Below are 16,052 nucleotides of genomic sequence, written 5' to 3' on the forward strand. Positions count from 1 at the left end.
TGGAAGCATGGTGGTTTTTATATCAGTGATGTGTCTAGCAGGCTCATGTAAAGTGTCTCTTCTGAAGTGTTTTGCCTGTCTCCAAATATCTGCTTTACCATGTTTGCGGTCTCTGACCCTCTCCTGTAGCATACTCTGATTATTTCTTGTAGCATACCTGTAGTCTCTGATCTCCTGTTGCATGTCTGCAGTCTCACAGCTTTTTGTAGCATTACGCCCCACATAATATTATGGGTGCCTCTTTAGTGATGTCAGTGGCCGCACTCAAGGCTCCCTATATCATGTAAGTTGACTACTGGTCTACACCATGTGCGAAAAGCAGAAATGCGCACTCACCAGAAGACAGATGTAAGTAAGCGGTATGCATCAAAGCCCATAGATCCTCAATCAAGGAGAGAACTGCTCCGGTCAAAGTGGGTTGATCTTCCCTTAAGGATGCAGAGCTAATCCAGAGCAGATCCAGGTAGCCAGAGGACTCCTACAGCTGTATGGACGGAAGGGGTCTCCTGCTTAAAGGCTTAAAGGGGGGGGGTCCTTCCTTCTCTTGGTAAAGGCCTGACTTCTCAGTAAAGGACTCTGCAAAAAGGTACTCCTCTCAGGGAAGGACGCCCATAGTGTAGTATTCATAGAATCAATTAATTTATTAAGGACAATAGTAACAACTTTGAAAAACATGCGTCATCCAGGTGTATAGGTTGAACTAACCCTAGAAGGTGAAATAATGGCCGCCGGGCCTCCACGTGGCTCCGGCAGCGTAGTGTCTCAACGTCCAGGCTCCTCCTTACACGTTACGTGCGCACGCACATCATCAGAGGTATGGAACACGTGGAGGCCCGGCGGCCATTATTTCACCTTCTAGGGTTCGTTCAACCTTTATACTTGGATGACGCATGTTTTTCAAAGTTGTTACTATTGTCCTTAATAAATTAATTTATTCTATGAATACTACACTATGGGCGTCCTTCCCTGACTCCCTGAGAGGAGTACCTTTTTGCAGAGTCCTTTTACTGAGAATTCAGGCCTTTACCAAGAGGAGGAAGACCCCCCCCCCCCCCCTTTAAGCGGTAGACCCCTTCCGTTCACCCAGCTGTAGAAGACCTCTGGCTACCTGGATCTGCTCTGGATTAGCTCTGCATCCTTAAGGGAAGATCAACCCACTTTGACCGGACCAGCTCTCTCCTTGATTGAGGATCTATGGGCTTTGATGCATACCGCTTACTTACATCTGTCTTCTGGTGAGTGCGCATTTCTGCTTTTCTTCACGGACCGCCACCATTGATTTTCTACTTGTCGTCTGGCACGTTTTTATGAATAGACTTTTAGTGGACTTTCTTTCAGACTTTATTATCTAGCGCTGCACTTTTGTTGATATTACTCTGTTTAAGTATTTTTTGGTTACTTAGAGTAAAATTCTGCTTTTTTGGATTAGCGCTCACTCTTTTATTATTATATACATAATAAATATATATCTCCTAACTTGTGAACAAAAAAAGTTTCTCCAAATACAAACACTTGGCAAATAACAACCCTTTATTCTGAATATCTGCTGTGATCAACCTGTAGCAATTTTGGTTCTTACTTGATAGTAGACCGTTTATATGTGTAAGGAGCCTGTAGTGCCACCTGCTGGCTATTAATGTAATGCAAGTATGTAATATTCAAACACTACATTTCATATTTATCTGACTTTAGGACTATAAAAAAATGTTTTCTAGTGATGAAATGAATACAGTCAATGTATATATACTGTAAAGCACTATTTCCTTCAACATGATTATCTGTGATATGAAGGATTCTGGTGTTAACGCATAATTTTTTTTGCCAGTAAAATGTTTATTAAGGATTCGTACAAAGCCATACAGAATAAAGTATAGCAGAATGCATATAGGAAGTACATAAACAAATTTAAAATAAAAAGAATCAGAAAAATGGTGTTGCCAGTAAATTTGTATAGGACTCAGTAACGAGGTACAGCAGATGTAATCATCCAATAGCTTAGCACATCGCAACAGGGAGATGTATCCACAGTCAAGGGGAGAAAGGTAAAAGGGGAGGAGGTGGATTGAAAGGGAGGGGAAGGAGGTGCGTGGGAGACTGTGCATGCATGTTCCCAAGAAGGTGGTAGTTGATAGATAACAAAATAGGAGGGCAGTATTGGAGAACACTGTTCCTTAAATAAATAAACTTTAGTCAGACAGTTATGCCTTCAGCATATATCCAGCTTACCCAGATATTACATTTCTTACGAAAGTTATGACTAGCACAAGTAAGCTTGTATATATGTAAGACATTGTTAATTGCCTCCTTCCACTCAGCAATAGGTGGTGGGGGTGATTGTTAAATTGTAATTTAGAACTATCAGTGTCTCTCATAACTGACTGTATAAATATTCTCTAATTTGTCCAATGCTCATCCAGTTATAAAATAAAATTATTCAATATATTTAAGTTTTATTTTTCTTATGTTAAGAATATTATTCAGGGATTGCCAGTACTCGACAGAAGATGTTGCATTTACTTTGTGTACACCTGTGTGAGGGCAGCATTTACCTGCACGGGGATGTACAGGTGTTCCATGCAGCCAGTCCCACAGCAGCTGCATGGACACAGCCACTGCTCTCAATTTGACATCTGTGTGGGTGCCCCGAATGCAGACAGTGTGTGTTTGTAACGTGCATCCATATGGATATATGGTGTATTACTCCTGTGAAAGTGAGACTTAAGCATAACGTTAGAGTCTACCTTGTCACAATATACTAGGCTGTCATTTGATTAACTTTTTAACTGTTTAATAAACTCATGTTGCATTGATCACAAGGTATATTTTTTTATAACTTGGGCAATTTAATTAAAACACTGTCTTTTTTTTTTTTTTTTTTTTTTTTTTCTCTGAAGCCGGACACCATTGGCCACTTTCCATGAGGGTAAACACAACATCTGCTACATGACAATGGATGTCTCAAGAGGACTTATGGTCACTTGTGGAAAAGACCGGCTACTAAAGGTACTGAAAAAAAAATCCGATGTTGACTATCAAAATAGGTATATATTTTGTCTATTGTTTTGGTTTTAGTTGTTACTTTGAATCTTTCTTGAGCACAATACCAAAAGAGAAAACAATCTGCATCTGCAATCATTCTATAATTTCAGATGTTGGGTATGCACAGTTTAGCTCATAGCAGCCATGGTAGTAAAGTAGAGCATACAGGGCAAGAATACAGAGCACATCATCCCCACAGTGAAACATGGTGGTAGCACCATGCTGTTGTCAAGATGGTTTTTGTTTGCAGGGACTTGGAAACTGAACAGGATTGATGACAACATGGATGGAGACAAAAAGACGATACTATAGGAAACCCGGTTTAAGCTGGCCATAGAGAGATTTGAGTCTGGATTGGTTCTCCAGGAACAGGCAGAGATTCAAACCATGTATGGGTAGGCTGAATATACCCAAGCTGATTGATCGATCAACTTGGGTACAACCAGCCTGCCGGATTTTACATGCTATTATTGCTAGCAGCTGTTATAGCCGCTAGCAATAATCACGGTGTTCTAGGGAGGATGGCTACCCCCCTACTGAGAAAACACAATGGCTATGCAGGAGGAATTCCCCCATCTGGTTGCAGAAAAGAAATTTGCTCCATCTATGGCCTGCCTTTGTCTGCAAGAGACCTAAGAATAGGACTGGAGTCCCACCTTCCAGCAGGACAACGACACCCCCTTAACCCCCCCCCCCCAACACACAGAGACATACAGCAGCACACACAAAGCTACAATGAAATTGTAAAAATGGGGGGGGGAAGCCTTCAAACTGGTAGAAAACTGATGTTCGCCAGTGGTCCCATTCAACATGACTGAGCTGTTATGCCAGTGAAAGTGGTCAAAAATTTGCAGACCTGGTAGAGATTTTACCCCAGAACACTTGCAGCTGTAATTGTAGCCAAGGTGATTCAATCAAATATTTACTTACATGAATACTTATGCAGCCAACAAATTGCTGATTTTATTGATCCAGTAGGCTTGTGTTTTCCAAAAATGTAGAAAGTACAAACCACCTGAAAACCTATATAAAGTGTTGTAGAATATTCATAATTTAAAAATAAAAAGTTGCCATGTTTCCATTTACACAGTTACACTGTGGTCCTTTGTGTCAGACAGCAGAACAAATTGGGAATTGGCTGGAAAGCCGTGAAATTCATTAGATATTGAAAGACTTTTTTCAGTCCGGTTGGTCAGTAGAGCCCCACCTATGTGAGAGGATTTACCTGGCCCTGCTGGTTGAGCAATATCTAATGAATGTTGTAACTGTGGAGAACAAAGCAGAATTATTCGTCCAGGTTCCAGCTGACTGACCTTTGCACAGATAGTCTGTTTTGCCTTTAGACAATGGGCATTCATTTTCCTGACATCTAGTGGACAGTGGGATTCTGTGTATGTGTACCTTTTTTAGAAAACATGGCATTTTATGATTGTAAATTCATGTCTAGTATTCTTTTAGATAAATATATTCGCTCTTAAAGTGACACTCTAGGCAAAAACAGAAAAATATGTATGCACCGCATAACTGGAAAGGGGGGAAAATAGCGGAAAAATAATTAGAAACCTTTTAATAGCAATGTACACCGATCAGCCATAACATTATGGCCACTGACTGGTTAGGGCAATAACATTAATTTATCTAGTTAAAATGGCATCTGAAAGTCTGTGGGATGTATTAGGCAGCAAGTGAACATTTTGCCCCTGAAGTTGAGAAGCACAAAAAAAAGGCATGGCAGTTTGTTGTTGTGTATGGGGCTGCAGAGCAGCAGACAGGTCAGGGTGTACATGCTGACCTGTGTCCACAACTAAAAGAACCTACAATGGGCAAGTGAGCACTAGAAATGGACCACGGAGCAATGCAAGACAGTAGCTTGATGAATAGCCTTTTCTTGTACATCATGTGGATGGCCGGGTGTGTGCGCGCGTCATTTACCTGTGGAAGAGATGGCTTTAGGGTGCAGTATGGGAAGAAGGCAAGCTGACAGAGGCAGTGTTATGTATTGGGCAGTGTTTACTGGGAACCATTGGGTCCTGCCATTCATGTGAATCTTACTTAACATATACCATCTACCTAAAAATTGTTGCTGACCAAGTACACCTCTTCATGGAAACTGTGTTCCCTGATGGCAGTGGCTTCTTTCAGCAGGATAATGGAAGAATGGTGAGGAACATAACTTCGAGGTGTGACTTTACCTGCAAATTCTCCAGATCTCAATCCAGTTGAGCATCTGTGGGATGTGCTGGAAAAACAAGTCTGATACATGGAGGCCCACCTCACAACTTACAGGATTTAAAGCATCTGCTACTGATGGCTTGCTGCCAGATACCACAGCATACCTTCAGAGGTCTAGTGGTGTCCATGTGTTGACTGGTCAGGGCTGTTTTGGTGGCAAAAGGGGTCCTACTCAGTATTAGGTGGGTGGTCATAAAGTTATGACTGACCGGTGTATATGAAGTTTTACTCACAATATAGGGAGATATGAGGGTACCTAAATTCCTAGATTTCAATTTTAACTAATCAGGATTTTTTCCAGGGAATACAAAGGTGGGATTTTGTACTTCTCTTCCTAATAATAAGCAATTTTATGTTTTTGGTTAGAAATACAGAGGGCGTGAAAAGGTGTTCTGTGACCCTCTCTGCCTTTTTGCCTTGAGACAGGGAGGGTCACAGAAACATAAAAACGGAGGCATGGAAAGATGTCCGGTGACCTTCCCTGCATTCACCTTGAGGGTGATGGCCAGCCATGAGGATCACTGTGGGTAGACACTAATTTTTTTATTGAGCTTTAACTTCATTGAGATAAACTTTAATGTCAAGTAATATGTCACTTTGTTATTCTTAGTGTTTTAAACCTGTAATGTTACACAATACCTGCCTCACCTAAATTTCACCCATTTTCTTAAATGGCAGACCTTCTTACTACAGGGCAGCAAAAAATCTGTTTAAAGGAACTTGTTCTGGGAGATATACTTGAGCTGCTAATCTTTCATTCTGAAAATGCCTGTTGCATGTTCACCCCAGGGGCTTTAACAGCGACTCTAACAACAGCTAACTTTTGAAAAGGAGGTCTACAGTAGCTGTGTACATAAATCTGGAAGAACGGTCTGGATAAAAGTGCACAGATGTGTCCCAAAGGAAATAAGTGAATGGTATATGTCAACTGTGATTAGTGGGGAAAAACCTCACTGCTGCCATGGTAAAAACACATCGGTTTGTGGAACGTATGAACAGGAACACAGCGCCTGGCTCCTGTTCATAGTGTACATAATTCTCATGTTTCTTTCAAAGCACGCTGTGTATTATAATCTTACCTAGGAACTGTGCTGCTTGTTTGCTCCCAGTTAAGTTCAAACTGTTATTTGACATCCATTTTTTACTATAAAATTATGCCTGCTTGCTGTGTGGCATCAAAAACTTTTTGGGAAATTATTATTATTATACAGGATTTATATAGTGCCAACAGTTTGCTCAGTGCTTTACAATACAACGGGAGACAATACAGTAACCATACAGTGCAATACAAGAGGGATTTGAGGGCCCTGCTCCTTGGAGCTTACAATCTAGGAGGGGGGGGGGGGGCTAGTGGTACAAAAGGTAGTATCTGTGGGGGATGGACTGGTTGGAAGAGTAGAAGATTCCATTATTAGTTGAGGGCAGGATAGGTTTTCAGAGATCACCTAAAAGTGAGCAGAGTAGGCGATAGTCTGATAAATTAAAAGATCCTTTTACTAGTTGTAAATAACTTTTTTTTAATCTTAAAGTGGATTTTTACCACTTTGCACCATTAAAGTAAGTTAACTCTAAAGTTGTGTTCCCCAGCTGGAACTATAAGACAGGACACTGCAGAGTGAGTAAAGTCGGCCATAGATGGTTCGAATCTTGGCTGAATCAGCAGGGACCAGCTGAGATTCAAACCAAATGGGCAGGCTGATTGTACTCTTAGATTGTTGTATGTCTTGGGTACAACCAGCCTGTTAGATTTTTCATGTGATTATTGCCAACAGCTATAGCCTCTAGCAATATTTACTGTGCTCTCCTGCCAGGTTTCCTGTGGTTGCAGGAAAGAAAATCGCATCATCTATGGCTGGCTTTAGATATGTAACAAAATCCTACAGCAATCGGAGATGTAGAACACATCATTAGAGCTCACTTATTTGTACTGTGCATATGGTCAAATTATTTTTGGCTATACTTCAGCATTAAATTAAATCTTTAAGGGGGAAAGCTGCTGCTGCATAGCAGGCACCGTCAAGTATCTGCTTTTACTTCTTTTTTGTGAATAGATGTGCTGCCAGAGCCCCTGCAAATACCGTATTTTTCGCTTCATAAAACGCACTTTTTTGCCCCCCAAAAAAATGGGGGGGGATGTCTATTAGTCTTATGAAGCGGCCGGCCCGGTATTCCTGCCGTCGCCGTGTTAGAATACTGGGCTGGCCGTTTGGTTCTACTGTGCAAAAGAACCCGCTCCTGTTCCTCGGTCCAATGGTGTCCTGCTTTAAGCGGCCGTCTTCTCTCCCCCAACGCCGGCATCTTCAGTGTGGTCACCCGGCTGTGACAGCTTGCGGCTTCACAGCCGGGTGTCCACTGCGCATGCGCGAGAAGTGTGCGCTTTGTGAATGGCCCCGTAGTTTTCTGAGACCTGTCACGTGTCCCACAAGACTATGTGGAGGGAGGGGGAGGACAACTCCGCGGAAGTGGGAGCGGGTACCTATTAAAATATAAATGACTGTTTTTTAGAAATGTATACATTAATCTTTTTTCACACATACGCTTGTACACACATCAAAGGCTCAAAAGTAACTTCTTCAGTTAGCCTGGGTGCATATATGTAAGGTATATCGCATGTGATTCGCACAGGAACTGCACCGAATTCCTGTGCAAATCACATGCGATTTGTGCGCAGTACGATTGGAGCCATACATTTTGTATGGTTCTATTCGCCCCGCACCAAAAAACGTGCAGGGCCCTTTTTTTTTGGGTTTTCGCACTAGAATCGGAGCGCATAGGTATTCACACCTATGCGATCCGATTCTGCACATCGCAGCACGTTTTGCGGACCGCTTTTGAGGTGTTGTTAACATATACACCTGTAGTGGTTTGCATGAACGGGGTGCGACTCTGATGTGGTGCGGAATTTGCACTGAAATTGCTGTGAATTCCGCACCGCATCAGTGTGAACCAGGGCTTATGGTGTATGGGTTCCACTGTGTGTTTAATTAATGTATGTAATTGTGTATACCTATGACAGTAGTTCTTTTTGTTACATTTTGTAGATCTGGGACATGACGCCTACAGTGGGTTGCAGTCTGGCCACTGGCTTCTCTCCTCGTTGATCCATCCAGTTTCAGTTTACTTTGAAGAAAGCACCTTATGTACAGCCACGTACATGCACACCACCTCACCCAGGGCATTGCCCACACTTCTGTGCTTCTACCGTACGTACCCTATGGAAGCAAAGCAATGCAACAGCTCTCCCAAACCAGGAGGGGGTGCCTTAAACGCCACACAGCTGCCCGTCTTTAACTGCGCTATAGGCTCCTACCCTAGCTGCCAAACAGCACAGGATCCAGCTGTCTGTAATCATTTCAGATAACTTTATGTAGTTGTATATCATTGTGGAATGATATCTTCTACCTTTTAGAAAGTTCCTAAACCATTACCTATAAAGACAAGATAGTTTTATTACCCAGGACATTTTTATTGTTTAATCGATCTTTCAAAAAAGTTCTTTGGTTTTTCTTTTTTGTTTTCTTTCAAACTTCTTTCTATTCCAATATGCCTATAGAAAAGTCTGTTAGCAAATTACCATTGTATGTTCTGATATTTTTCAGTGACTAGAGGCCGATGTTTGTGTTTTATTGTACGCTGTCTGTTGTGTTATGATTAGTAACGTATGAAGTCTAACCCAGTATTTTCCTTACCAGATATGTTTTACATGGCAATGAATATGTTCCTGTATTAGTTTTGTTTTTGTTTACAGGTAATGTATATCCTTCTTGGTCATGCGTAGGAAGTGGAAAGATCAAATCCTGAAAGCACATTAGTAAGCTCCTGTAGGAGTATTGTTTGGCCCCCTATAATCTTCTCCTTGCTGCTGTATACATGTTATGTGCATTGATATGAGTTGTACTTCTGGGATGAAATATCCTGTAATAAAGAATCTGAAAGCAGAGAACATTCTACAGCCACCATTAAACCACCTTCAATAGTGCAGTAATAAGGTTTGTTTACAATAATATACAGCATTGAGGTTAGGTTCACACCTATGCAGTTTACATGTGATCTGTTTCTGCAGTGATTTTCACTGTGCGTGTTGCGTTTTTTTGTTTTTTTTTTTCCAACTTGTTGCTGGGCAGAATGAAACGCAAAATGCATCAAAAATACTCTACATGCTTTTCTGCGGCGTCTCCATTGAAGTGTATAGAACCAAAAATGCAACATTTTGCGTTTAAAAAAGTCTCTGACCCTTTCCAAAAAACGCACTGGGTGAAAACGTGGATATGTGAACCTGTCCCATAGGAAATCCTTTTAAATGGACTGCTGTGCAATTCTACAAAATGCAACGGAAAATGCATAGGTGTGAACCTAGACTTAAAGGCAGTTCACAAGTCATATAACTAACCATAGCTTATAACCACTGATCCAATCTCAGGAGCTTTGTTAGGAAGATTTCTTAATTGGAGTTTCTGGATCCATGTATTTGCAACATTATCAGGGCCTGTTCACACCAAGGCATTCTGTTCTGGTGCATTAATGTGCATTGCATCAAGGCAGTTCTTTTAATTTTAATGAGCTGCTTAACACACCTCCAAAGAACCTGCTGTATCGTTTGGCATGTACATTACTGCAAAGAATATTGGTGTGAATGGGTCCTTAGGAGGATATCTGAGAATGCAGTAAAATCTACTTCTAAGCTGAGGGGATCTTTTTGGAGAATTTTTTTTTTTTTTTTTTAATACCTACCCTGCAATTGCTGCACAGCAGAAGGACAGAAATGAGGCATATCAGCAATGTCCGTTAATTCATATCAGCAGCATGGTAGGAATTTGTGATTAGGTTTTTGGGGAAAAAACATCTCATCAGCCAGTGAACCCTTTGTGTTGTTAATATGGGAGCTGCCATGTTTTACTTGTTTTTGAAAGTGAAGGCTCTATCTTGTTTCTTGCTTTACTTTTTAATGATTCATTGACCTCCAGGTTACTTCTTTACCAGGTCATTGACATACAATGTAGGGATGCAAGGATAAGGATGCCAGTCTTAGAACTTGCACTTTTAAAAACAAGTCAACATTCGAATTTCCCCATATTTCTGGACATATGCCCTTTAAAAAGCATCACTGCACAAGCCGTAAATCCATTTTTACCTTCTCCATGAACTCCTTTCCGAAAGGTATACATTGCTAAAATTTGTATATGAAGGAGATTAGAAAACCAATACGCAGAATGCAATGTATAGAATAATTTGTATATTTTTACATACACAGGATAAGAAATGTGCTGTTATATAGCTAGTTTTCTATTCCCTCACATTTCCCAGTTGAAGCCTTTTTTTTTTTTTTTTTGGAAATACTCTCGTATTATGCTATCTGACCATGCCTCCAGCATACTAGATCACACAGGCATGCAGCCTATGGCTTTCCTTTTCAGGCAAGCATGCTGGGAATTGTAGTTCTGCAACATGTGGAGAGAATGGTTTCATAAGACTGCTTTAGTTTGCAGTCTGCAGGGGGAAATAAACAAACTGAGCATATGTACCTTTTTATGAGACTTCATAAATAGACAGCCTTTTGGGTAGTATAAAAACTGGAAATTGTATGACAACATAGTTTTTAGTGCAAGCATTTGTCAACATAGTTTCTCTAATGTGCTTATTTAGTTGTAGCAGTTTTGTATATTCGGCTGCTTTAGATTGAAATGTAAAAATTTGTTATTTTGAAATCCTGGGACCAGTAGATCATATTCAAAAGGCAAGAGGAGCTCGGTTGTCATTAAAGGATAAGTTCACCTTTTAACAAAAAAAAAATAAATGCAAATTTTTTTTGCAAGTAAAAAAAATGTGCATGTATTATTTTTTGTTTGTGGAGCCTTTAAAGCATTGCACTAGCAATCAGCGGATCACTGGTACCATGCAGGTCTCCCCATGACCTGTCGGTATATTTGCTTGCCTGTATGTGCCGTACAGGCAAGCAGATACTTACTGAGAGGAAGGCTCAATGAACTACCATGCCGCTGTGGAGCGCCATGGTAGTTCTTTTAAAACTACTGCAAAGGATGTTGGAACTTGTAGTATTCTCATTCACAGAATACTGTGAATGAGTGTTGCAGCCGGGTGGGCGGAGCCTCGCACGGCTACATAGTTTCTTTTGTTTTTTTTAATTGTGACCGCTAGCGGGGAAGGAGAAGATCCCCCTGCTAGTTGTCACAATGGGGTGCAGAGGCCATTCCAAATGTTACATGTTACACCCTAAATATGGGTGTAACATGTTAGAAAGGTGAACTTATCCTTTTAATACAACCAAACAGTTTTTCTGCTGTCCAAAGAAGGATCCTGGTCGTTGAAGTAATCCAATAGTTTACACTCTTAGAACAACAAGGCAGATCAAGTGATCTGATTTCATATGCCACGCATTGACAGTTGGCTTTTTCAGGAGGAGGTTAGCAATGGAAGCCTACTTATTTCAGTACAGGTTTCCTTTAAATTGGGCAAAGGTTCACATCAAGTTCACTTTAAGCCCTTCTCAGCAGCATAAAGGTGCCTTCCTTTCACTTGCCCTGCCACTTCTTTCAGTCTCTGGGAGCAATGGAAAGTCCTATGTAAACTATGAGTCACAAAAATTGCAGCTTAAACATGGTTATGGGCTCTCTCTGTGACTGCTTTTATTGACCTGGCGGTGTCGCATGGAGTAATTCACATGCTTCTCCAAGTACCTGGCACTTTTTTCGCCACCCAATGCTGTGTGGAATGGCAGGAGAGTAAAAGAAAAGGGCTAAGTATATATTGGGGACTGTGGGGATTAAAACAAACCTGTTCTGCCTTGAATGGGCAAGAGCAGATGAGACATGTTCCCAAAGATTATTCCACTTTTTATAACTCTTTCCTGAGATCAGATTTACAAGGTTCATTAGATTAACCCATTGTGGCACTGGTACCACTTTATTCACTCAATTATTTTATTGCTCTTAGCAGCACTTTATTGTAAGAAAGAAATGTTGGTACACTAGATCTCACTGAACAATAATCACATCTTTGTCCATTCTCCATTATATGTTGAATTCCCTTCTATGGTCTTATGTCTTGCCAGTAGGAAATGGAAATAGTGATCTCTAATGTTCATTGTCTTAAAGCGAAGTTCCATTCACCCTGTCAAAAAACAAAAGTCAGCAGCTACAAAAACTGTAGCTGCTGACTTTTAAAAAACAGTCCCTTGGTCCCGTGGTGTCCCCCGTAGCTCGATTCACCGGCCGCCCTGTATTCCAGGAGGCCAGCATCTTTAGTGTGGGCACCCGGCTGTGATAGCTTGCGGCTTCACAGCCGGGTACCCACTGCGCATAAGCGAGTAGCGCTGTGCTTCATGAATGGTCCTGTAGTCTTCTGGGGCCTGTCACGTGTCCCAAAAGACTACAGGGAGGTAGGACACCTTCCGTTTCCGATCGCCTAGGCGATCGGACCAGAAGTGGGAGCGGGTACCTGTCAAATTCAGGTACCCGCTGCCCCCCAAAGGTGCAAATCCTTAATGGGGAGCGGGGGAGCAGTCCTTAAAGCGGAACGTCCCCTTTTGGGTGTAGCTCCGCTTTAAGATGCCTGTACGTTAGAGCTTAGAACTTTGGAGAAAATTCTACTCTCAAACACCAGTTTTTCCATCTGGCATGCACTTTTATTGAATAGAGCACATCTGAGCTCTCAATAAAAGGGTAATTGCAGTACTGGCTTTTTTAAATCCGACGAGGCAATGCTTTCTTGTCCGTCCAGTTGGTTTCTTCAGCACTGTCATAATTTTCTTACCATAGACTGTCAGTTGGGTAGATTATGAATCCTTGCTTTTTGTATCTTTAGGGCTCATTCACACCAACAGCCATGCTAAATGCAGGGCTGCTGGTGTGTATGTGTGGAACAGTGCTGATGTGTAAACATTATTTAAATGTGACATTTCACAAAGTTCTCTTGGTGGCAGCAGGGTTCAATGTAGTGAATTGTGTCACACCAGGTTGCACTGAAAAAAAAAAAATACTGTGTGCCTTACTTTTCTTCGGCACACACCATTGCAGGGTGGTGTTGTGAACTGGCATGATGGGGAGCAAGGCTTTTTGCCTCGTCTTACTGTGTAACTGTGCTGGGTAAGGCTGCCCATAACAGTCCCAATGCACCTGTTGTGAACGGCCCTTAGGGACAGAAAATGGAAGACTGCATAGAGGGATGTCTTGGATATATGGCTTAAGGAGGTGTAACCCATAACATAATTTAGTTATAGCATAAACTGTTAGCTGCACAGAAATAATGATTAGTTATCAAATGTTATGTTTGTTTGCACCACATTATTAAATAAATGTTATTTTGTATTCCAGACCTTAGTTTGTTTTTTACAATTTTTGTATAAATTACAGTGGTTGTATTTGGATTACATAAATGCCTTGCTCCCTTTACTTTTGAACACTGGAATACTTACTGAATCACATTGGCGATGTGGACTTATTAGAGACTTATTTAATTCTGTATTTACGCATCCATTAATAGAGCTTGTACTCCCTGTAAACACGATATGACTTAATGAGGAACATCTAAAACCAGACGTAATGAACGCATTTGCTTATCCACACATATAACTCCGCTTTTAGTTGGTGCACAGAGCATTCTGTAGTAACCCATAACAATCATAATGAAATTAAAGTGGAACTATGGGCAAAATAAAATCCTGACATATGGGGGTTTATTTACTAAAGCTGGAGAGTCCAAAATCAGACTCCCTTCTGCATAGAAACCAATCAGCTTCCAGGTTTCATTGTCAAAGCTTCATTGAACAAGCTGAGGTTAGAAGCTGATTGGTTTCTATGCAGAAGGGAGTCTGATTTTGGACTCTCCAGCTTTAGTAAATAAACCCCATGAAGTCTATCAAATGGCATTAACACAACAGTCTTAGTTTTGTTTTATGTCTCTATAACCTGCTGATCCTGCCAATATGCCTGATGTGTGTGTTGTGTTTTTTTTTTTTTTTTAAACTTCTGTCAACAGACCAGGTTGTCCATCAATAGTTACAGTTGCCAGGTTAAGACAAACCTTTTTTCACCGAAGGAGCTGCTCACAATGATCAGCTTTTTATATAGGTATCTCCCCCCCCCCCCCCTATCAAAAAACTGCTTAAAACTTTTTAGGTGCAGTCAGTCTTTAATTTGTAAGCCACTCCTGTAAAATCTGTCTAAACTTACTAGCTCATCTAACAGTACCCTCTCCACAGGTAGATTGTGCTGCTGTACAAGAATGGCTGTTTTGCTCCTCTATAGATGCAGCGAAGGAGGTAGTGTAGCCACCCTATAACAGGAAGTGTTACTGGCCGGATCAGGTGAAAATAAAGGAAAAAAAGTCTACAAAAATTTTAATGAATGTAGCCATCACATTTATGGACTGGTAAGCTGTAATATATTACATTTTTTGTTTGGAGTTTTAGATACTCTTTACCTTTCTTTGGCTTTTCTACCCTGACATGTTAAACGCTACCAAGTATGGGTTACTGCTTGTCACTGTTTGCATCATTTTATCAAACAAAATCTAAAAATGACAGCAAAGATAGACTGTGCACACTGGCTTTGGAAGTTTGCTCTCAAGCGCTCTGTCTGTGGCACAGCAGGCTACATGCCTACAGAAGAGCATGGAATCATCCTATGTGGTCATCCACACTGTGCAGATATGGGATTTCTCGGACAGCCCACCTTCCTCCATACTGACCCTATATATAAGAAGCCGATGCCTATCCTCAGCAGTCAACAAAATGTTGCACAAGACTACGCTGGCTATCTTTAACATTCTGATGAGGGCATTGTGTGCATATATAAATTGTGTGGTGCTGGCTGTTTTTTGTAAGTATTGTTGGCAAGTTTTCCTTAAATCTTACTATATTGCAGCTTCCTCCTGTGATGTTCGTGATTTTTTTTTTTTTTTCTCTTTTTCCCTCAATTGCAATTATGCAGACAGACAATCTGGTCTGGGTCAGCAAAGGATAATGAACCAAAGCCTAAAAAAAGAAGTTCATCTATTATTGTTTTGTTTTATTTTTTTTATAAATGATGAAATACAATTGGAAATTTCTAAAAGCGATTGTTAGTATGTTTGCCAGTTCCGTGCGCATCAAAAATATTTGTGTTATCTGCAATGACAGGCAATGCAAACTTATTTCCACCCTTGTGTCTTCGGCATTGAAATGAAGTGTTTATTTCTAGTCTGATTAAACTGTGTCCTGCACTGCAGAGTTTGGTTCTATTACGGTGTGTCCAGTAAAGTAATAGTATATATCTTTCCAGTGATGTGCTCTATAATGAAATGTGTAAATGAGTGAATTCTTTATAGCAATAGCAGCCACCAGCTTTGTTCTGTCATTTCCACATGGATTCTCAGTGGATTCTGGGAATGTCTGACATTTGCTAAGCTGCCTTCTTATGTACTCTTGTTCACAGAAATGTCATTGTCATTTTTGTTTTCTAATAAAAATCTCCTCTACTTTACAGTTATCAGATTGTCTCAGTGCTTTGTCTTTAAATATTTCTGGCATAATAAACTACGTCAGTCAAGTAGAAAAAATATTTAAAGCTAAACTGCAGGCTGATATCAAATACGCAAATTAATTCAGCTCTCTATTCATTTCATACATCATTAGCCATATCTGCGGTGGCAAGAAAAAAGGTCTGTAAAGCCCATCCACCGCACATTAGTCTAAAGCAGCCTGAGGTTGTGTGCTGAGAGTGTGCTCAACTCGGCCATTTGAGGGCTCCTGGTCATGGCTTCTGATCTGGAGACAGCGGGACAGG

At 40.8% G+C, this 16,052-nt stretch overlaps 1 protein-coding gene across 2 annotated transcripts in view; it reads left to right on the plus strand.

Annotated features, from left to right (window-relative positions):
• Window positions 1–15,755, plus strand: part of WDFY1 (WD repeat and FYVE domain containing 1) — a 49,830-nt gene extending 34,075 nt beyond the window's left edge. For both annotated transcript variants that reach the window (XR_016315509.1, XM_089694297.1), the window contains exons 11-12: window positions 2,895–3,003; window positions 8,313–15,755. Coding sequence is in view for 1 of the 2 variants with exons in the window: in XM_089694297.1 (XP_089550423.1) it covers window positions 2,895–3,003; window positions 8,313–8,372 (169 nt within the window). In the remaining variant the exon portion in view is untranslated. The remainder of the gene's footprint in view (window positions 1–2,894; window positions 3,004–8,312) is intronic.
• Window positions 15,756–16,052: the final 297 nt, after the last annotated feature.

The sequence above is a fragment of the Staurois parvus genome, unplaced genomic scaffold (assembly GCF_062004578.1).
Source record: "Staurois parvus isolate SC_StPar_1 unplaced genomic scaffold, SC_StPar_1.0 ptg000658l, whole genome shotgun sequence".
Lineage (NCBI taxonomy): Eukaryota > Metazoa > Chordata > Amphibia > Anura > Ranidae > Staurois > Staurois parvus.